This window comes from Diceros bicornis, chromosome 8, assembly GCF_020826845.1.
Source record: "Diceros bicornis minor isolate mBicDic1 chromosome 8, mDicBic1.mat.cur, whole genome shotgun sequence".
Lineage (NCBI taxonomy): Eukaryota > Metazoa > Chordata > Mammalia > Perissodactyla > Rhinocerotidae > Diceros > Diceros bicornis.
Window position 1 is genome coordinate 53,699,577 of NC_080747.1, and position 24,083 is coordinate 53,723,659.

The 24,083-nt window shown below is 36.0% G+C and overlaps 1 protein-coding gene across 1 annotated transcript in view; it reads right to left on the bottom strand.

Annotated features, from left to right (window-relative positions):
* The window catches only part of LOC131409236 (transmembrane protease serine 11D-like), a 39,617-nt gene extending 16,178 nt beyond the window's left edge, over nucleotides 1–23,439 (bottom strand). The window contains exons 1-4 of the mRNA XM_058546331.1: nucleotides 23,367–23,439; nucleotides 22,508–22,657; nucleotides 20,165–20,283; nucleotides 7,033–7,100 (exon numbers count right to left, since the gene is read on the bottom strand). Of these exons, the coding sequence (XP_058402314.1) occupies nucleotides 7,033–7,100; nucleotides 20,165–20,283; nucleotides 22,508–22,657; nucleotides 23,367–23,439 (410 nt within the window). The remainder of the gene's footprint in view (nucleotides 1–7,032; nucleotides 7,101–20,164; nucleotides 20,284–22,507; nucleotides 22,658–23,366) is intronic.
* Nucleotides 23,440–24,083: the final 644 nt, after the last annotated feature.

Consider the following 24,083-nt stretch of genomic DNA (forward strand, 5'->3'; position numbering starts at 1 on the left):
GAGCTCACATGAAAGGAAAGGTAATCATGGAAGACTAAAAATAAAGAAGAACATGAATATTATGTGGTAAGCACTAGAATATCCAATAGCCCTGAGTTTTAGCATTTACATAAATATTGGAGATGAGGCTTTGGGCTAGTGCAAAATAGGGAGATGGACATGAGGTTTCAGAATAAGGCAAAGATTCTAAACCCTTAGTGGAAGCATAGATTAGAAAGAAAAAATCTGTTCATCATGTCATAAAAGAAAAATAAAGAAGTTTATGTGTCTCAGAAGCCCAGGTCTGGACAGAAAAAAGAAGCTTCTCCTAAGAATTCACAATTATGAGCCTGGCTGCATGAAAGTTTGCATTAATATTACCTGCAGGGTAGAACCTTTACGCTAAGAAATTAACCAAAAAATGGTCCATGTGCTGCTGATCCTCCTAGAGTGTCTGATAGAAGCAAATGTTGTGGAGGTATTTATGTTAAATCCAGGCTGTATAGGATCTACTTATAAAGTGGGATCAAAGATAAGCATACAGTCCCAGTGGTAAACAATACATCATGAGCTAGAATCAGCAGAACAAGGAGAGCATCCTCAAAAACTTCACATGATACAATTAACAGATAGTCATGTAAGTATATTTGAAACGACTAGTGACATAAAAGGGGGAATCATAAATATTAGGAAAGTATGGGACATTATCAAAACAGACCAGGCAGATTCTCAAAAGACACAAATAGAGCTTGCAGACAGGAAAACATAGTTGTAATGTAGTTTTTAACTGAAATTAAAACTCAATGGCTTGTAAATGGGATTGTATTCTTGACTTCTCTTTCTGCTAGTTCGATATCAGTGTATAGAAATGCAACTGATTTTTGTAAGTTGATTTTGTACCCTGAAACTTTGCTGTAGTTGATTATTCCTAATAGTTTTCTGGTGGATTCTTTAGGGTTTTCTATATATAGAATCATGTCATCTGCAAACAGCAAGAGTTTTACTTCTTCCTTTCCAATACAATCCCATTTACAATCATCACAAACAAAATAAAATATCTAGGAATAAATTTAACCAAGGAGGTGAAAGACCTACACACTGAAAACTATAAGACATTATTGAAAGAAATCGAAGAAAACATAAGGAAATGGAAAGATATTCCATGCTCGTGAATTGGAAGAATAAACATAGTTAAAATGTCCATATTACCTAAAGTAATTTACAGATTCACTGCAATCCCTGTTAGAATCCCAATGACATTCTTCACAGAAATAGAGCAAAAAATCCTAAAGTTTATATGGAACAAGAAAAGACCCTGAATAGCCAAAGCAATCTTGAGAAAAAAGAACAATGCTGAAGGCATCACAATTCCTGACTTCAAAATATACTACAAAGCTATAGTAATCAAAACAGCATGGCACTGGCAGAAAAACAGACACATAGATCAATGTAACAGAATTGAAAGCCCAGAAATAAAACCATACGTCCTTGGAGAGCTAATCTTTGACAAACAAGCCAAGAACATACAATGGAGAAAGGAAAATCTCTTCAATAAATGGTGTTGGGAAAACTGGACAGCCACATGCAAAAGAATGAAAATAGACCATTATCTTACACCATACACAAAAATTAACCCAAAATTGATTAAAGGCTTGATGTAAGACCTGAAACTATAAAACTCCAGAAGAAAATATAGGCAGTATACTCTTTGACAGCAGTCTTAGCAGTATCTTTTTGAAAGCCATGTCTACTCAGGCAAGGAAAACAAAAGAAAAAAATAAACAAATGAGACTACATCAGACTAAAAAGCTTCTGCAATGCAAAGAAACCATGAACAAAACAAAAAGTCAGCCCACCAACTCAGAGAAAATATTTGCAAATCATATATCCGACAAGCAGTTAATCTCCAAAATATATAAAGAACTCATACAACTCAATAACAAAAAATCAAACAACCCTATCAAAAAATGGGCAGAGGATATGAGCAGACATTTTTCCAAAGAAGATATACAGATGGCCAACAGGCACATGAAAAGATGTTCAACATCACTAATCATTAGGGAAATGCAAATCAAAACTACAACGAAATATCACCTTATACCCATCAGAGTGGCTACAATTAACAAGACAAAAAATAACAAATGTGGGAGAGGATGTGGAGAAAATAGGACCCTCATACACTGCTGGTAGGAATGTAAACAGGTGCAGCCACTATGGAAAACAGAATAGAGATTTATCAAAAAATTAAAAATAGAAATACCATACAATCTAGCTATCCCACTACTGGGTATTTATCCAAAGAACGTGAAATCAACAATACAAAGAGATTTATGTACCCCTATGTTCATTGCAGCATTATTCACAATAGCCAAGACTTGGAAGCAAACTAAGTGCCCATCAACTAATGAATGGATAAAGAAGGTGTGCTGTATGTATACACACACACACACACACACACACACACACACACACAACGGAATATTACTCAGCCATAAAAAAGGACAAAATTGTCCCATTTGCAACAACATGGATGGAACTTGAGGGTATTATGTCAAGCGAAATAAGCCAGACAGAGAAAGACAAACACCATATGATTTCACTCATATGTGGAAGATAAACAAATGGATAAAGAGAACAGATTAGTGGTTACCAAAGGGGAAGGGGATGGGGGGAGGGTGAAAGGGGTAAAGAAGAATATATATATGGTGACAGATGAAAACTAGACTATTCATGGTGAGAAAGATGCAGTCTATACAGAAAGTGATATATAATAATGTACACCCGAAATTACATAATGTTATAAACCAATATGACCTCAATGAAATAATTTAAAAAACTCTTTGGATGGATTACACAGAATATTAGACAAAGCTGAAGAGAAATGAGTTAACTGAAAGATAGAGATGAAGAAATCACATGGAATGTAGAAAACAGATAAAGAGATGAAAAAGATCAAACAGAGGCTAAGAGACAGGAGAGGGCTCAATGTTTTCCTAATGCAATGCTAAAGAAGAGCACAGAAAAATAAAAGAGCAGCAATATTATAAGAAATAATGAGAATTATCTAGAATTGATAAAGATCACAATGAGTCTGAAGCATACTAAATAAAAGAAAACCCACACACAAATAGTACATCATAATAATACTCTGAACTCCAAAGACAAATGGAAGATTTTCAAACAACAGAGAAAAGATTAACTACCAAAGAACATTTTGACTGAAGGAAAATCTCTTAATAGCAACAATGTAAGGCAGTATATATTGTATCTTCAAAGTTCTGAGAGAAAACAGCTATCTACTTAGAATTTTATATCCACACTAAAGTATTATTCAAGAATAAGGCTAAAATAAGGACATTTTTTCAGATCAAAGCAAAACAAAAAGTGTAGTTTATTGCTCATGTACTCTTGTGAAAGAATTTATAAAGGAGGTACTTCAGTAAGAAGGAAATTGAACCCAAAAGGAGAGTGTAAGATACAGGAAGAAATAGGAACAAACAAAATAGTAAACTGGTAATCTAAAAAGACATTGACAGTATAATTACAATGACTAATTTGGAGTTATTACAAATCAGGTGGAACTAAAACATCATTAATAATAACATGAATAAGAGTTTCAAGTTCCTTGTATTATCTGGAAGCAGGGTAGTGGATTAAGCCAAGTTTCCTTTTTTAAATTTTAAGGATAATTACTAAAATAAGATGAATGGAATGTAGAACTTTTAAACTAGTGAAAGAAGAAAAGAAAATGAAGAAAAGTCAATCATACAAAAGAAGGCAAGACAGTAGGAAAAAGAGGCACAGAAAAAGCAGGCTAAAGAACACAAAATAATATGAAAGAAATAAATGCACATGTAGAAGTCATCACAGTAAATGTAAATTCCAATTGAAGACAAAGATGGTCAGACTGCATTAGCAAATATAATCTAGCTGTCATCTTACTTTAGGAGAAATATCTAACCTATAAGGATATATAAATGTTGAAAATAAAAAGGTGGATAAAGATATATTGAAAAATAATAACCACAAGAAACTCAATGTAGCCATAATAGTATGAGACATAAATGATTTTAAGATTAAAAAACACTAAATAGGGATAAAAAAGATTAATACTTTGATAAAAGAAATAATTCATGAGGAAGATATAACAATTCTAAAGAGATAGGCACTCGATAATATGTCCTTAAAATATATTGAACAAGGAGAAATAGACAAATCCATAGTGGTAGATTTTATTTGAATGACATAATTATTAAGCTTAATAGGAAGGAACAGAATTCATCATCCAGAAACTGACTTACAGACATATGTAAACAACGTATCACAGAAGTGGAATTACAAATCTGAAAGAAAATGACTCATATGGGAAACGTTAAATTAGATCTTTACTTTATACCGTATACAAACAAAGCATCTGAATATGAACAGCAAAAATTTCAAACTTACAAGAAAATGTGGGAGAATGTCTTTATATACGGGAGGAGAAAGGATTTCTTACATAAGACATTTTACAACTGATTTTCTGCAACAAAAGATGCCGTAAACAAAGTGTAAAGATATGCTATAGACAGGCAGAATATGTTTGCAACTCAGAAAGTGACAAATGGTTGGTACCTGCTATAAATATAGGACTCCTACAGATCAATAAGAAGATAAAGGAAGGTTTGGAGCAGTGAAAATTTTAAAACAAAGTTTACTAAACTTTCTTTATCTGACTTCCTCCTACCATCTCCATCTCTGGGCTTATCTTCCACTACTGTCCACCTTGTTCTTTTTGTTTGTTTGTTTGGGGAAGATTGGCCCTGCGCTAACATCTGTTGCCAATCTTCCTCTTTTTCTTTTTTCTCCCCAAAGCCCCAGTACATAGTTGTGTATCATAGTTGTAGAGCTGTAGCTCTTCTATACGGGATGCTGCCTCAGCACGGCTTGATGAGTGGTGAGTATGTCCGCACCCAGGATCCAAACTGATGAAGCCTGGGCCGCCAAAGTGGAACGTGCGAACTTAACCGCTATGCCACTGGGCCGGCCCCTCCACCTTGTTCTTTACTCACCAGTGTAAATGTCTCAGGAGACATACATGTACATATACATATATATATCCATTATGTATGTATCAAGGATACATGTATCTTTGATACATACATATTTATTTATTTATGATATTTGACATATGTAAGGGTAAGGAGTGGCCCTTTGAAAGATTTTATCTAAGAGAATAGTATGTTTAGGTTTCTGTTTCAAAAAATCTTTCTGGCTGCAATGTAGAGTGTGGAGTAGAGCAAGACTGGAGGAAAGGAGACTCACTAGAAGGCTGTTCATAGTCTAGGAGAGACATGGTTGAAGGCAGTGTATTTGAAGACAAGTTATGGATCTTAGAGATATTTAGGAAATAGAATTGTAAAGATTAGATGATTACATGTGTGGGTTGAGGGAGAGACAGGAATTAAAGATGACTCTCATATTTCTTTCTTGAGCAGCTATGTTGAAGGTGATGTCATTTATAGAGGTAGGCAACACTAGAAGAGTAACTAACATACTTGGTGGGGGAGAGGATAGATTCAGGTCTGGACATATTAAAGTTGAGTTGTCTGCAAGATATCCATATGATGATGTCAAGTAGATGGCTGTGTATATTCAGGTCTAGAGAAAAGAGAGGACTAGCCTAGAGATACAACTTTGAGAATAATCAGCATACAGGTGGCAATGAAGCCACAGAAAGGACAGAATGAGAATGGAGATGAGAGGCTTATAGCATGGCCTGACATTCAACAACATTTGAGGAATGTACAGAGAAGGAATAAAAACTAGTAAAGAAAACTGATGAGTAACTAGAGAGCTAAGAGAAAATCAGGAGTGTTTAGGGTCATAGAATGCACAGGGTGATACTATTTCAAGGACAATTGAAGTTCAACAGTGCCAAATACCATTGAGAGGTCCAAACCGAAGACTGACATGGTTTCTTTGGAGTCTGTGATTTAGATGTCATTGCTGAAATTGGCAAGAACAAATTAGCATTTTGTGGTGGGGTCAGAAGTGAGATTTCAGGGGATTGAGTGGTAAGTGGGAAGCGGACAAAAGGAGAGAAAATACAGATGGATCATTCAGTCCTACAAATTTTGAGAGCTAGTGACTAATACAGAGAGTTCACAAGAAAGTACTAATGTGAATGTGTACTGAACTGACTGAAATGCATTTTGGAAAATACTCTTCCCGTAGATTCTGCCTACTCCTCTAACTCCTCAACAAAACTTATCTAACCAGAGCTCCATGCTCCTGGGTACTTACTAGGTGACTCTACAGAGAATAAGAAAAATTGATTTTCTTGTGGTGTTAGTATTCGAGAAAGAATTAATACAATTATTCTCCCTTCCAAAGAACTTTTGCATATTACTTGAAGGATTGAGCAGTGTAGGCATTTGAGGTGTTTGTGGTAGGGTCAGTAACGGTGACTGTTTTAGTTGAGAGGGCCCATTTTGTCACATCACCTGGATAGGTGAATGTTCAACTAAGGCAGGAATGGCAAATAGCTAGCATGCATGCTGCTACTCCCTCTGTTATTAATTCATGACAGACATGCTTGGATTTAGCAACAGCATCCTTTCTGTTATAGAATTTCAGGCAAACAAAAACCAGAAGCCACTTTTGAAGTTGGTTACAGTGCTCTGATCTTGGATGAATATGTCCAGCACCACAGCATGGCACAACTTCAGGGGGCACTGTTTACATAGACTGGAATATGAATGGTATCCACTGGATTTATACAATAGGATAGTCCTGTTACTGTACTTTCACTCAACTCTCTCTCCACCCTTTCCTCCTTTTCCCACCAAGAATTGAAGTAATATGGTTATTTACATTAGTAGGTAAATCACAGATAGCATGTTTTGTTTGTGTTTTTGTTTTGGCATTGTTTTTTAAGCTGCCCATGATACTATTTTCATAATATTGCAACAAATTGTGTGAACGTCTCATTCATCATCCATGCTGTGAACAAAAGTCAAATGGGCCAAATTGTATCTATGCTTATATATTTTTTGATATAGTTCCACTCACCTCATTTTGACAACATGAGCTTTGATGAACTGATTTCCCAAATTTGACTTTTTAAATGTGTCAGTAATCTGTAGAAAGAAAAGAAAAAGGCATCTTTGTAATTACAGTTCTTCCTCTCCTTCTTCCCAGCCCTGTAACACGGGACTTATGTTAATGAGGAATGGAGACTTGAGTTTTCAGTTCAGTTCAGTTTAGTTCAATTCCATCTCAGAACACGTGGGATTGATTTAGATTGGTTATGTAATCTCTTGATGCAGTGCCTGTTTCTTCATCTATTACACAAACATGATAATGAACGGGATCTGTCTTCATTAGAAGTCATTCTAAACGCATCAGATGTTTTACTCAATGAGAGCTCATGTTATGTGATTTGGTGACTGTTTCCAAGGGGGTTGAGGCAGGAGCCAAGCCAACACTAGGGGAATCCACTGATATAACTTACATTGTGTGATCTCTCACAACTGTTTTTAAATGAGTAAGACCAGATTAAAATGAGTAGCAGTGGAGAGTGTGGTGAGAAAGGGGAGAAGCAAGGACAGTCTTTTCCTTGTTATTTTTGATTAATGCCTAAGCCTCAGAGGTTATTTTTTAACATCAGTTGATAATTTCTTTAGCTATCTGAACCTTATCTATCTCCCTGAATCATTGCCAGTCCCAGCAAGGATGGTCCTCTTGAGGTATAAAGATCAGCTTCACAGTGAACTAGGAGTGGTTCTGTAATTGGAACAGTTCTTCCAAGATGCAGGGTCAGAGGTATTGAATTTTCATAAGGGAGAATGGATTCTGTTGGCTTGTACTGTGAGGTTGCAACAAGGTGGAGGTGGACATGAAAAGATGAAGATGGGGAAATTAAGTCGTCTGCTGAATATTACATTAAGTCAGGATTTGAAGCTAATTCTTCTTGAAACTGTAAAGTTTATGCAATCTCGATTATACCACACGATATCTTTTTAAATATCCATTCGTATAGGCTGGTATCAGACCAACCAGTTGTTAGAGAAAATGATCATTTTCTTTCTTTCTTTTTTTGTGAGGAAGATCAGCCCTAAGCTAACATTCTATGCCAATCCTCCTCTTTTTGCCGAGGAAGACTGGCCCTGGGCTAACATCCGTGCCCATCTTCCTCTACTTTTTATGGGATGCCGCCACAGCATGGCTTGACAAGCAGTGCGTCAGTGCGTGCCTGGGATCCAAACCTGTGAATCCTTGGGCCACCGCAGTGGAGCGTGCACACTTAACGTGCACACTACGCCACCAGGCCAGCCGATCATTTTCTTTCTTTCCAGAAAAGCCTTGAACATTTTTAAGAATAATGAGACTATTGCTTTCATGTAAATAGTTCGTGTTCCTTTTTAAAAAATTCAAGAAATACTCTTAAGTATTAAGAAGAAAACAAAAAGTCACCCCAAATTCTATATCTAGAATTAATTGTTGCTGTCATTTGGTAAGCTATATTTCAGTTAACGGTGTGGGAGGATGAACCTCGTAACCTTTCTTCCTCTCACTTTCTCCATCTATAAAAGGAGAACAGTCAAAAGTGTATTAAAAAAATTTATCTGTATGCAATTGACTACTACAACTCCCAGAGACTATGCATCTACTTTTAGTGAGCTTTACAGTCAACCTTTTTGGCCTTTTCTCTCCCTTCAAAATTATTACTGTGTTCAAAGGGTCAAATGAGTTTACTTTCACACTCATTAGATTTTGTAACCTGTACTATGACCCTTCCGTGACATTGGACAAAAATCCAGTAAAAAATGAAAAAAAGAGAGAACTATTTTATATTCCTTCCTGATTGAGGGTGACAATACTATCTTTGTATTCTAAAATAGTCTAGAACCCTCATACCTCAGTAATATTCATAATTGGTAAGAACTGAAGTGAGATACAGATTATTTTGGTAAATTCTAACAAAGCGAATATCTTTAAATCTTTAATAGAACAGATCATATAAAGGGTAAAACATTACGTATAGATTATCTATAATTGTCACATATTTTTTATCTTTAGAGGGAAAAGATCTCATTAGCTACCCATGAAGATAAATCACCTTATTTTCAGTCCCTTCTTACTTGATAGCTATAGTTTTGTTTATATTATTCATGGGATGAATAATAGGAATAATGTTGTTTTTGTGATTTCAATCATCCTCCAGTTACAACTTTCTTTTCTGTTTAATCGGAAGATCTGGAAAGCTTAGCTTTCAAGAAAGAGATAAAATATATGGCAAATATGATCTGTCTATTACTACAATGGTCTCCAAATATTTTTGATTATACACTCCTGTGGGTAAAACATTTTGTGTGTGAGGAGCCAAAACAAGTATATTTATTTATAAATTATATGCATGTAATAATACTGTACTAACAATGTACATCATAAAACATTTGAAAAAATTAGAAATTAAAAAGGCTGAGTTACAGAATAAACATTTAGGTATTTTATTCCATTAATTTTTTTTTTTTTTTTTTGGTGAGGAAGATTAACCCTGAGCTAACATCCAATGCAAATCCTCCTCTTTTTGCTGAGGAAGATTGGCTCTGGGCTCACATCTGTGCCCATCTTCCTCTGCTTTATATGGGATGCTGCCACAGCATGGCTTGACAAGGAGTGCATCAGTCCACGCCATGGATCCAAACCTGTGAAACCCTGGCTGCCGAAGTGGAGCATGCGAACTTTACTGCTACACCACCGGGCCGGCCCCTTATTCTGTTAATCTTTTCAATAATTATATTTTCAGTGTTAACAATATGACTGGATAGAATTTATAACTTTTGCAACATTTTGTGATAAAATGACTCAAAGGTATGATTCTGAGTTTAGTTTAAATACTTTGTTTGAAGTGCTGAAGAAGCTTCCACACAATTATGTGGCTCCAAATGCATGAGGGGCATCATTGACAGAACTTAATAAATCATGACACTAAGTTGTCAGTCTCACCCATCGTGGAATGGTCTCGTTCCATCTTCCCTGATATCAGTTGGTTATCCTTGCAAACCAAATGAAAGGTATTTCATTTTATATATATTTTTAAAGAAATGTGTTCAGGGCCGGCCCTGTGGCATAGCGGTTAAGTGTGCACGCTCTGCTGGTGGTGGCCCGGGTTTGGATCCCCGCCGCGCACCGACGCACCGCTTGTCAGGCCATGCTGTGGTGGCATCCCACATAAAATGGAGGAAGATGGGCGTGGATGTTAGCTCAGGGCCAGTTTTACTCAGCAAAAAGAGGAGAGTTGGCGTGGGTGTTAGCTCAGGGCTGATCTTAGGAAAAAAAAAAAAAAAGGAAAGAAAGAAATGTGTTCAAAATCAACCACACATGAGAACTTATCCTTTCCCCCAAATTTTTATGTATGCATGTCTGCACTTTTACAAATAACATACATCATTTCCAGCCAAGCAAAATGAAACTCAGTCACCTAATGATGGGCACATTGCTAAAAATATATTTTCAAAGTCTTCTTTCCATACGATGAGTTTTATTTAAAAAGTGGTTAATACCTTATACCTTGAAGGGACAGAGTGTGTGTGTGTGTCTGTGTGTGTGTGTGTATTAAATATCTTCTAAGAAGCATATGGCTTTACCTAAGGTATTGCTTCACCTGGTAATATGGCTCTAGCTAGAAGCATACTGTTCATTTACTAGTTCGTTACTGTGCTTACATATTAGAGTAATGTTCAAATTGCAAGTTTTTAAATTTGTTTGCATTTTGAAGGATTCTTCTTAGTCCCCTTATTAATTTTGGGGAGATTTAGTTTACTTTTAGAACTAGATAATATAATTTTTAATCCAGTGAAAACTTCACATCACTGAAATCTACTGAGAGCAGGTAAATATGTGCTGAAGCCCAGTCAGTTCTATTGTGTTGCTGCCCTCACCCCCTTCCCTCAAGATATCGTCACACACATGGTGTGGGACCAGCTGACATAAATCCAAACAAGGGTGCCAGTATCAATTCATTTGTAAATAGTAACAAACCTAAGGTTCTTTTTTTCTTTCCTGTTTTTTTTCTTTTTAATTCTTTAAGAGAAAAATACATGCAGTGACGTTTGAGTATTTTCTTCCATCACTCCAAAAAATTATTGTGAATTCCTCTCTGAGGTGCACAGCCCCGCGTTGGAGACCACTGTGAGCTCCACCCTAACTGCTACCATGTCTTTATTTTGTGTCCCTAGGACTTGACACAGGAACCAAGAGATAGAATGTATCATTTATTCATTCATTCAACAAATATTTGAATGCCAAGTATGTGCCAAATTCTCTTTTAGGCATTAGGCAACAATCAATGCTTGTTAAATGGATGTGCCTGAAATGAATTTTACCCAAAAGCCCTGATGGTATAAGTGATGTGATAAGATTAATTTCAAATTGATACTGCTTTCTTTCTCTTTCTGTGTCCTTGTTTGTTTATGGGACTATCATTAGGTATATTTTGGAAAAAACGGCAATTGTCGTATGCAGAATCTGTTGCAATACCACCCCTAATACCAAAGGGGAGTTTCAATGATTCAGTTCATCCCAGGTATGAATCCTGATTGAAGTCTCTTGTTTTACTTGGAAAGACCCATTCAATCAGAATGTACTCATAGTTTTGATACATGTATTTTGCAAACAGGTGCTTTCATTACTTCTAAACGGTGCTGTTCCTTTTTTCACTCATTCATCAGGAGTTTTTGAACACCTCTTGTGCTCTAGACCCCTTCTAGCAAGCACTGGGATACGGTGGTGAGAGAAGATAAACAGTCTTTGCCATCATGGAGCTTACATCCAATGGGAAGAGATAGGCACTAATCAAATTATCATCCACATTTAAAGAAAATTATAACTCTGATAAATGTAGCAATATAGTAGAGGAATTTGGTCTAGCCAGTGAGATTAGAGAAGTTGCTCAGAGGAGATGCTTATGGAGCTGAGATCTTCAGGAAAAATCAGTTAGCTGGTTGAAGAGGAAAGAAAAAGCCTCACAGTTAGAGGGAATGGCACGTGCAAAGTCCTGTGGTGGGAACAAACAGGTTGTGCTTAAGGAATGAAAGGAGGCCAGTGCAATTGTAGCATAGCGAGCAGGGATGCTAGGGTGATAGAAAAGCTAGACCATGCAGATCTTGTTAGTGTGTGAAGCATTTGGTCTTTATTGTAAATAATGGGAAGTCACTGAGGTGTTTTAAGCAAAAGGATAATGTAATCAGATTTGCAATTTGAGAACAATCTCTGTTGCTGCATATGGATAATCAATTTTAGGGACGAAATCAGGCAAATTAGCTATGATGCTATTTTAGTACTCCAGAGTAGAGGTGATGGCTTGCCTGGGCATGGTGGTAGCAGATATGGAGAGAAATGAATGGATTTGAGGGAAATATAGGGGATAAAACCTATGGGGGTTGGTAATGGATTGGATATTTGGAATGATAGAGAGCAGTATGTCTAGGATGAATTCTAGGTTTCTAGTTTCGGAAACTGAATAAATGGTATTGATGTTAATGGGGATAGGATTATTGGAAGAAAGCTAGGATGGCGTGGGGAGACTGAGTTTCATTTTGGCACATATGTATTTGAGATATTTTTAAAACAGCCACATAGAGATATCAAGCTGGTAGGTGGGTGAAAATGTCTGAAGCACAGAAGAAAAGTTTGGGTTGGAGATAGACTGTCATTAGTATGTAAGTGCTGGTTGAGGTAATGGTCATCTAGCGAAGATCATCTAGCGATAGAAAATAGTGTGAGAAGAGAGGAGGGTGTAGATTAAAGCCTAGGGGAATTTCAACATTTATTGGCAGTGTAGAGGAAGGTGACGCTATAAAGGACACTGAGAAGAAGTGGCCAGAGAGGCAGGATAAGAAAAACAGGTGAATGGGTGGCATGGATATCTTGCATTAAAATCACAAAATTGTAGATTTTTTGAGTTAGAATGTACTATAAAAATCATCTAGTCCAATGATTTTATTTTACTGATGAATAAACAGAAAAGAGAAGTGAATTGCTTAATATGAGAGAATGTTCTGGGAGTATTCCACTGCTCATTAAGTATAGCAGTGTTGTCTATGGGACAAGGATAATGATGGTACTCACGTCATCATTGGGCAATGGTATTGTTCTTGGATTTGGAGTCAAGAGACCTTAGTTTGAATTCTGGCTCTACCACTTTTCGGCTGAATGGCCTGTGGCATGTTTTTTAATCTCACAACCTTTACTTACCCATCTATAAAAATGATTTATTAATTCATATGGCTATTGTGAGTGGAAGGTTAGATAATATATATGAAAGTGCTTTGTAAACTATAAAGCACTATATTAGAGTAATATTCATATAATGTTTTTAATGTTAAAAGGGTTTTTACAGAAAGATAGATAAATGAGATTAACTATGGGAATCATACATCAGAAGAATTTCAAGGGAAACCTTGCTCTGCCAGATGTTTAAATATATTATAAAGCTACAGTACTCTAAATAGCTTAGTACTGGTGCAAGCAAAGATAGTCCAGCGAAAGAGAGTAGAGTACAGAAAAAAGAAAAGGAAGAATTTAGCATATGGTAAAGGTGGCATGACAAATAAATCCATTGCACTATTTAACATACTGTTTTGGTACCACCGCCTAGCTATTTGAGGGGAAAAAGCTGGATCTTTACCTTATTACAAAATAAATTACAGATGAATCAAAGATAAAATTATAAAACCTGAAATAAAATTACAAAAAGAAAATGTGAGTGAAGATCTTGAAGAGTATTTGGAGTGGAGAAAGCCACTTTTAACCTGGCGCAAAAGTGAGAAATCATAAAAAAGATTGATTATTCTGGCTACATAAAAAATTAAATCTATTTTTCATTAAAAATACCCTATATTATAAACAAAGTTGAAAGTCAGACCACATATTAGAGAAATATATGCAACATGAGTTAGAGGCAAATTTTAATATTCTAATAAGGAAAAAGTTTTTTTCAAATTCATATTAACAAAACCAAATACTCCAGTAGGAAAATGGGGAAGGTCATGACCAGGCAATTGAAATGAAATTATAAAAATGAAAGGAAAATTTCATATTTCAAAAAATTAAATAAAAATGATCTGCTAATTTATGAAGACAAATTAAATCTTACTAGTAAGCAAAGAAATGCAAATCAAAATGATAGTGAGATATCACTTCTCACCAATTGGATTAGCAACAATTAAAAAAATTTACACCACCTAGTGTTAGTGTGGTGGGGAAATAAGCATACCTATCCATACTTGTATACTGCTGGTGATGCAACTTCTCTATAAACTAAAATACTTCTAAAATAAAATCTTTATTAAAAAAATTAAAAGTCTCTAGAGAAAAATAAGAACTGCATCGGCCCTATACTCTGATAATTCTGCTTCTGGGAATATATCCCCAAAATATAATCAATCACATGTACAAGGATGTGTGAACAAGGATGGTCTTCAAAATGTTAAATATAACAGTGAAAAACTGGGAACAATTTAAACTGTCAATAGAGGACTGGTTAAATAAAATGTTGTACATCTACACACTATAATACTGCTTATTTAAAGTGGTATATTTCTAAATTTGTTGGTATTTATATACTTCTATGACATATTTTTAAGAAAAAAGTACATAGTAAACTAGCATATGTAGTATGATTCCATTGACAGGAAATTTTATGTTTTTGCATGTATGATGTATGTAGTTTGCATAGAACTGTATCTGAAACATCAAAATTCTACTAGTGAATATATCTGAGTGTTGAATTTTGTGCATATTTCTTCTTTATATTTCTTGAATACCTTGAATTTGCTACATGTTTTTGTATTATATTTATAACAAGAGACAATACTAAAACTACTTTCTTTTGATATCAAGGTTTATATATGCATTATAATTTACTTTACAAAATATTTTTGAGAATAATTTAAAAATAACAAGCTAGCTCATATTTTTTTGTCATTGGCATTGTGTTCTAAAATTTACTGAATATCTTCCAAAAGTGCTGGTAGTACTTTTCAAAAGAAATTTATTTAGTTCATGCTCTTTACATTGCTGAACATATGTTATGTTTTGTACCATTTCTCTCCAAATTAGCCTTTTGCAATTTTGCATGTTGTCTATTAAAAATGAGCTGATCTAACATGCTAAGTCTGTCTGGCAGGACCTGAGTGACCTCCCTGAGGCTGAAGACATCATTGACATCTTGCTGAATTCAGCAAATAGCTGGATTCTAATTCCCTATAATGAAGCTGGGATTCTTATATACACCCTTTTAGTTTGCTCCCTTTATTAAACTGAGTACACAGCTGAAACATTACAAGATGTCTTTGTGTGTGTGTGAGGACCTTGTTATGAATGCAGGCATACCTCAGAGATACTGTGGGTTCGGTTCCAGACCACAGCAATAAAATGAATATCACAATAAAGCGAGTCATACACATTTTTTGGTTTCCCAGCGCATATAGTTATGTTTATACTATACTGTAATCTAAGTGTGCAATAGCATTAAGGCTAAAAAAATGTACATACCTTAATTAAAAAGTGCTTTATTGCTAAAACATGCTAACCATCATCTGAGTCTTCAGCAAGTCATAATCTTTTTGCTGGTGGAGGGTCTTGCCTTGATACTGATGACTGCTGACTGATCAGTGTGGTGATTGATGAAGTTTGGGGTGGCTATGGCAATTTCTTAAAAGAAGACAGCAATGAAGTTTGTGGTGTCAATTGATTCTTCCTTTCATGAATGATTTCTCTGTAGCATGCGTGCTGTTTGATAGCATTTTACCACAATGGAACTTCTTTCAAAATTAGTCAATCCTCTCAAACCCTGTCGCTGCTTTATCAATTAAGTTTATGTAATACTCTAAATCCTTTATTGTCATGTCAATAATCTTCACAGCATCTTCACCAAGAGTAAATTCCATCTCAAGAAATCACTTTCTTTGCTCATCCATAACAAGCAACTCCTCATCCATTAAAGTTTTATCATGTGATTGAATCAATTCAGTCGCATTTTCAGGCTCCACTTTTTTTTTTTTTTTGTGAGGAGGACTAGACTTGAGCTAACATCCGATGCCAATCCTCCCCTTTTTTCTTGAGGAAGATTGGCCCTGAGCTAACATCTGTGCCTATCTTCGTCTACTTTATATGGGATGCGCCACAGCATGGCTTGACAAGCGGTGCGTCGGTGTGCGCCCGGATCCGAACCTGCGAACCCCAGGCCGCAGAAGTGGAGCACGTGCACTTAACTGCTTGTGCCACTGGGCCGGCCCCTCAGGCTCCACTTTTAATTCTAGTTCTCATGCTATTTCTACCACGTCTGCAGTTACTTCATCCACTGAACCTCTCAAAGTCATCCACGAGGGTTGGAATCAACTTCCAAACTCCCGTTAATGTTGATATTTTGACCTCTTCCCATGAATCACAAATGTTCTTCTGGTTTTTTTTTTGCTGGGAAAGATTCACCCTGAGCTAACATCTGTTGCCAATCTTCCTCTGCTTTTTTTTTCCCCCTCCCCAAAGCCACACTACATAGTTGTATATTCTAGTTGTAAGTCCTTCTAGTTCTTCTATGTGAGCTGCTGGCACAGCATGGCTACTGACAGATGAGTGGTGTGGTTCTGCACCCGGAAACTGAACCTGGGTTGCTGAAGCAGAGTGCACCGAACTTTAAACACTAGGCCATCAGGGCTGGCTCCACAAATGTTCTTAATGGCATCTGAAATGGTGAATCCTTTCCAGGAGGTTTTCAGCTAACGTTGCCCAGATCCATCAGAGGAATCCCTATCTGTGGCGGCTATAGCCTTACAAAATGTATTTCTTGAATAATAAGACTTGAAAATTGAAATTACTCCTTGATCCATGGGCTGCAGAATGGGTGTAGTGTTAGCAGGCATGAAAAAAACATTAATCTCATTGTACATCTCCATCAGAGCTCTTGGGTGATCAGGTGCATTGTCAATGAACAGTAATATCTCGAAGGGAATCTTTTTTCCTGAGCCGTAGGTCTCAACAGTGGGATTAAAATATTCAGTCAACCATGTTGTAAATGGATGTGCTGTCATCCAGACTTTGTTGTTCCATTTATAGAGCACAGGCAGAGTAGGTTTAGCATAATTCTTAAGGGACCTGAGAATTTTCGGAGTGGTAAATGAGCATTGGTTCCAACTTCAAGTCATTAGCTGCATTAGCCCCTAAAAAGAGAGTCAGTCTGTCCTTTGAAGCTTTGATGCCAGGAATTGTCTTCTCTCTAGCTATGAAAGTCCTAGATGGCATCTTCTTCCAATATAAGGCTGTTTCATCTACATTGAAAATCTGTTGTTTAATGGAGCCATATTCATTAATTATCTTAGCTAGATCTTCTGGATAACTTGCTGTAGCTTCTACATTAGCACTTGCTGCTTCACCTTGCACTTTTAGGTTATGGAGAGGGCTTCTTTCCTTAAACCTCATGAATCAACCTCTGCTAGCTTCAAACATTTCTTCTACAGCTTCCTTACCTCTCTCAGCCTTCATAAGGTTGAAGAGAGTTAGGGCCTTGCTCTGGATTATTCTTTGGCTTAAGGGAATGTTGTGGCTGGTTTGATCTATCCAGACCTCTAAAACTTTCTCCATATCAGCAATAAGACTGTTTTGTTTTCTTATCATTTGTGTGTTCAGTGGAGTAGCACTTTTAATTTCCTTCAAGAACTTTTCCTTTGCATTCACCACTTGGCTAACTGTTTGGCACAAGAGAGTTAGCTTTCAGCCTATCTCGGCTTTTGACATGCCTTCCTCACTAAGCTTAATCGTTTCTAGCTTTTGATTTCAAATGAGAGATGTGCAACTCTTCCTTTCACTTGAACACTTATACGCCATTGTAGGGCTATTAATTGGCCAAATTTCAATAATTTTGTGTCTCAAAGAATAGGGAGGCCCAAGGAGAGGGAGAGAGATAGGAGAACAGCTAGTCAATGGAGCAGTCAGAATACACACAACATTTATCCATTAAGTTCACCGTCTCATATGGGCACAGTTTGTGGTGCTCCAAAACAATTACAATAAGGACATCAAAGATCACTGATACAGATCATCATAGCAAATATAATAATAATGAAAAAGTTTGAAATATTACAATAACTACCAAAATGTGACACAGAGATACGAAGTGAGCAAATGTTGTTGGAAAAATAGTGCCAATAGACTTGCTCAACACAGTGTTGCCACAAAACTTCAATTTGTAAAAATTGCAATATCTACGAAGCACAATAAAGTGAAGCTCAATAAAATGAGCTGTCCTCAGACTGGCCTCCTGAGGTCTATATCTCTAGTAGCTTCTTCAAGAAATTTAAAAATATCCATTGGTTTGAAGTCCAAACAATGCTATCTCATGATACAAATGATATAACTAAATATTTATGTTGATTTTTCAGAACCGGTTGGGAGGAGAAAGTAGTAAGTTGGGGAGAAGAGTTGCTTTGGTGGGCCTAAGATGGAAGTTTTATCTGCAATTCCACATTTTCTGGAATATTGCCTAATTCAAGCTCTTAGCTCCTTGGCTCTTTTCTGGACTGCTGTTATAAGCATCTAGCTAGTCTTACTGTGGGCAGGCTCTTCTCTTTATAATCTAATTTTTACATTTCTGGACATGAAGCTCTCGGAGCTGGTTCCATCATGTTGCCTCCAGCTCAAGACTTTGCCTACAAAATAAAGTCCAAACTTGTTAGCTAAGCGCCTTCTCCCCTCTACGCCTTGGCTTATGTTTTGGCTGTAGTGTGCCCTACTCATTCTTACAGCCAACCTGAAAAGTCATCTTTTTTAAGAAGCCATCTCTGATTTCCTTGATTGGATATAATTTATCCTCTTACCACAAACTTATGTCTGCGTTGCTCTCATGTCACATACTCACTATATATCTTGTTTTGTAAGTATCTGTAGGCTTGTTTAATCTTCCATGTTAGCCTAAGCTCCACAAGTGCAGGATCCACTATCTACTCCGTTTTTGTACATCCACAGCATTTGGCAGGATTGATGCTTAATAACTTTATTGCAGGGACAGGAGGCTCCCACTTCTGACATGATAAACTGATCTTGTTCAATGTTAACCCTACGTCTGCCTCCTGGCCTAGATTCTCTTCCCAAATCATTCTGATTCAGCTGTTTATTCTGATCTCATTAAACATTTAAATGATACACCTAACTTCCCTTGCTCTAATTCCATGCTCAGCAAGCAGTTGGCTCATAACTTGGCTTCCAGTGAATTTTGCCTCTGAGGAAAAATGTTAGATCAGCAGATGATTCAGTCCCCCAGCCATGATAGCTCTCATTATAGATTAACTCAGTGGTTCCTGAAGTGTGGTCCATGGACAATTAGCATCAGCATCACCTGGGAACTTGTTAGAAATGCAAATTCTTGGGGCTACCCTAGACTTACTGAATCAGAAACTCTGACATGGGGGCCCAGAAATCTGTGTTGTAACAAACCTTCCAGGTGATTCTGTTACATGCTAAAATTTTGGAACCATTAGATTAATTTATATTCTTAGGACTCTTAAAAAAGGTAAGAGTAAGTGAGCAACCGTGAGACTGGTCAACTCTGACTCAGGCAGACCTGGTTAGTGGTGATGAACAAATGCTAAGGGTCCACTTGTGAGGTTGTTGGTAGGCAGCCTGTTGGCCTCTTCAAGGGAAAATCCAAGTTTCCTTTGTATATTTTCTATGTCTATCGTTGAACATATTTTGGTGTGATGTCCAAACTATGGTATTATTGACATGCAAACATACCTTTTAACATCTTCTACCTCTGTGTTTAGTTGAATACAGAAAGAGGAAAGAAGGCAACATGAAAGGATTTATAACGGCATTCTCAAGGGGAGCAATAATAAATGCTTAACTTGCACAAACAATAGACTTCTAGTCTTTGAAGTCATAACCATAGAAAATACATATATACTCATGATCCATCTAATACTTTTCACTCATAACTTAAAATGTGAGTAAGAACCAGGATACCTGCAAATTAACTTGGAAAAGGCACAAAGAATCACATCTTTCACCATTCAAGTGAGGGAAATATGCATAGCATTTAGCAATTGCAAATATATCACAAAATATTAGGTTTATTATCATATTCATTTTATGATGGAATAAAATTTGATGGAATAAAATAAATATGGATAAAATATTAACTTACCATAGATTCAATTCTTCCACTCAAAGTCCTGTATTCCTGTGTAGCTGGTGAATTTAACTGATCACTATATTTAACATTTAGGATTTGAAAGCTGCTACGGTAAAAGTAAGATTTTTGATCTGTAAAACAAAGAAAAGGCAGAGTCAGTCTCATGTTACTAAGTACTTTAATCTTTAGTACATTTAGGATTATGAGAGGCTATATTATGCAATTTTAAAAAATTTACTTGCTTTGAAAGAAAGAAAACTCTAAACTTAATATAAATGTAACTATAATAAAATTATGATTTTTCTATCAGTTTTTAAAAAGATTGGCAAAACTAGAACTGTTAAAGATGTATAAAAATCAGAACAGCATTATTATTTGAGAAATTAAAAATTGTTCAAAAGTATCATCATTTTCATTCTTACTATATTTTAGGGAGATTTGTGATTGCAGATTTATTCATTCAAGAAATATTAATGATTGTAATTTGCTATTATTCATTTATCATCAAGGAATAACCCTAAGTAATTCTGAATAGTTTAAAAAATTATTTCAAATAATATTCTTTATGGTGGAGTTAGTGATTGTCATTAGTCTTTCTGGATTAAGCTAGAAAACAAGTCTTCTGCCAAGATATGTAATCTGGTTGTCCAATGTGAATTTTTTCCATCAAAAAGGGTCTTCCAGAGGACATACTCAGCTGTGTGAAGGAAATAAAAATCTTTAAAATATACTTGTACTCATCTTAGAAATATTATGAACATGGACATAATATAACATAATTTGTCTCAGGAAAAATCTCTGTTTCCCTTAGATCATTTGTATATGTAGTTTATGCAGAGAAATACCTCAGTCAGAGGAAAGAGTTGGAGATCCTGGGCAAAGGGTATGTAGTTCTTTGTGGTGGAGGGATAAGTATTTCTAGGGCCATAAGTGGTCACTGGGATATAGTTTGAAGAGGACTTACCTAGGCTCTCCCCTTTGTGTTTAAGTGTGACAATATAGTCACGTCTGCATAATGATGTTTGGGTCAATGATGGACTTCATATACAATGGTGGATCCATAATTAGTACCATACATCCAAGGTTAGTACCATATAGGTTAAGTGTGTACGTAGGCTATACTATCTAGGTTTGTGTAAGTATGACATTTGCACAATGACGAAATCACCTAAGAATGCATTTCTCAGAACATAGTCATGTGATTAAGCAATGCATGACTATACAGTGTCATTAAGAGTAAAAACTCATTAATTTAACTTGGAACTTGATGTTTCTTTTTCCTTTTTCTGTAATTCACCTTAGACATAATCGACTCCAGGTGATTTGATAGCAAAATGTAGTCAAAAGCAAAATTTAACCACAACTATATAATTTAATTGGTTGAAAAGATTATTCCTAGTTACTGCTTTTTCTAATGTTCGTAATTTTATTGCATCATTGGGAGTTTTTCAATCTTTACATAGTTAAGCATTTTTGCCTGTTTACAATAGGACATACAATAAATTATGTTCTCTCTCTCTCTCCACAGTCATACATACGCCCCCACACATAATTTAAAAGTTATAGCTAAAATAAAAATAACCTTAAAGTATATTTTTAAGTGAAAAAAGCAGATTATAACATATATTATTTAGTGAAATTTGACACATTTTATCTGCATTAAAACATCTGAAAGAATATTCGCTGTGATATTAAGGAAAGTTGTTTGTGAATGAGCAGGGTATATGTCTTCTTTATATTATTTGTACCTTGTCATTGTTTCCTATTTTTTTGTGATTTAATAATAAAAAAGTTCAAGAAAATAAGAGAAACAAATAATAAAAGAACAGAATCCTTTTTAAAGTTTATTTTTACCCCTTTCTGCTTCTTAACCTCAAGTTTATCTCCTATCATAACTGTTCTGCTCCTGATACTGTTTTCAGGAGACAGATCATGAATTAACAAATACTTAGGCACATTCTTTAAATGTTGAAACTTAAAGTTCTTTGCAATATTTCACTTTTACAATTTTATCAGGTTATTAAATGAAGAAGGAAATCATAGTATTAATGAAAAAACAAAATGGGAAAATCCTAGCATCAGAAAAGTATCCAGTTTTTTTCTTTGGCTAGAATAATGTTTGCCTGGCTAATAATATTTAGTATAATAAAAAAGACCAAAAAAGAGAAGAGAAAAAATATTGATTGAAGGAAAATATAGACATGAGCATATAGTTAGGGATATATAAATAAGACATATGATTATGTTATATTAAAAAATAAAAGGCAATAAAAGAGAGACTGCCAAACTTTTAATCCTAAAGTATATTTAGTTATTTAGTCTGAAAAGTGGTACTTTTAATATTCTGGTACTTACCAAAAGCTAGAAAGTAGACAAGTAGAGTTATGGTCACCGCCAGGATCAGCACCCCGGCGACAACAACAAAACATACTACATATGGATTCAGGAATCTTGAGGTCGATGGCACCCGTGCTGGCCTTAGAACAAGAGTAAAAATAAAAGCCACTCATTTCACTCAGAGAAGCCATCATTTCAGTGTTCCTGATCGTTGTCTGCCTTCCTAAGTGTCTTAGCTTGCACATGGCTCTCTATATTGGAAACTGAATAATTCTTGATAGGAATATAGTCCTGCAAATGAACCTGAACTGAACAACACTTTTCTCAATGGTGTTTCTTTCAAATTTTTGTTCAACACAAAAATGTTGACATTTAGGTGGTTCGACAGAAGAATAAGGAAATCTATGATTTGCAATTGCTTTCCCTTCTACCAGTTGATGCAGTTCTCAAGAACAATGACTATGTTCTCTGTTTTACTACAACTCCTTCCAGGATCCTATGTGGACACTACTGTAGTAAGCTCCCTTTCCTGGGCACCATCCCCAGGGATGTACGGAAGAGAGATCATTTTGGGTGGGGGCAGGGGTGGAGGGAGTCAGAACAGTAGCATTCCTCACTGTAATATTCTTCACACTATTAAAAATGGGGATGTGGCCAGAGGCTGAGTGCTGAGATCCAGGAGAGCAGCAGGCACCTGAAATGAATTAGAACTGCACCGACAGCAGAGAATTTGTGTAATTTATCATTTTTTCCCCTACAAATTCATCAACTGCAGTGTAAGGCAATAGATGTGTACTGATACAGTATCTGGTATTATATTAGGCATAGAGCCTACGTTACTCTCTTCTTCATTGCCTCCCTCCCCAGCACTACACACGTTCAAATTGGGGAGGTTGCCAGAAGAGCCGAGTGTGAATTCCTGTTTTATCCCTTGTTTGCTTAGAGATCATATCGTCATTTATCTGAGACTTTCTTCATCTGAAAAATGGGAATAATAGTACCTGCCTCACAAGGCTGTTTTGAAGATCAATGAGGTTATGTTAGGTGTTACGAAGTATATATTTCTATTAATAGGTTATCCACTAGGCTGTGAAAACCTTGAGGATCGTGATGGTATTAATGCTTCTGTTTCTGACACTTTGTAGGGTGCCTGCTGTATATAAGTGGTTCATAAATATTTATGATATTTATAAGTATTTGTTGCATGTGTTAACTCCTGGGCGTGTTTTACATTTAAAAGCTTTAAAGCTGAAAAGCAGTTACATTTAGCCAGAATATAGTCTTTCATTTTTTCCTATTTGTTTTGCTAACATTAGGATATAACTATGAAGGGAATGCTCTGAGGGTCAGTGATTCCCAGACATGTAGGTCTCACAGCAGGGTCGCCTGTGTTGTTTGGGCTCTGCCCAGCTCACATACCTATGAAAGGGCACCTCCTGGAATTTTACAGCGTAACCATCTGCACATTGTATGCTGTGGCTCTGGGACCAGTAACAGTTCAGAAGATTATTGGAGGTGGACAAAGACTTGCCAACATAATTTTGTTGAATAAACACATTAAAAATTTAAAAAATTGACCATGCTCAAACATTAT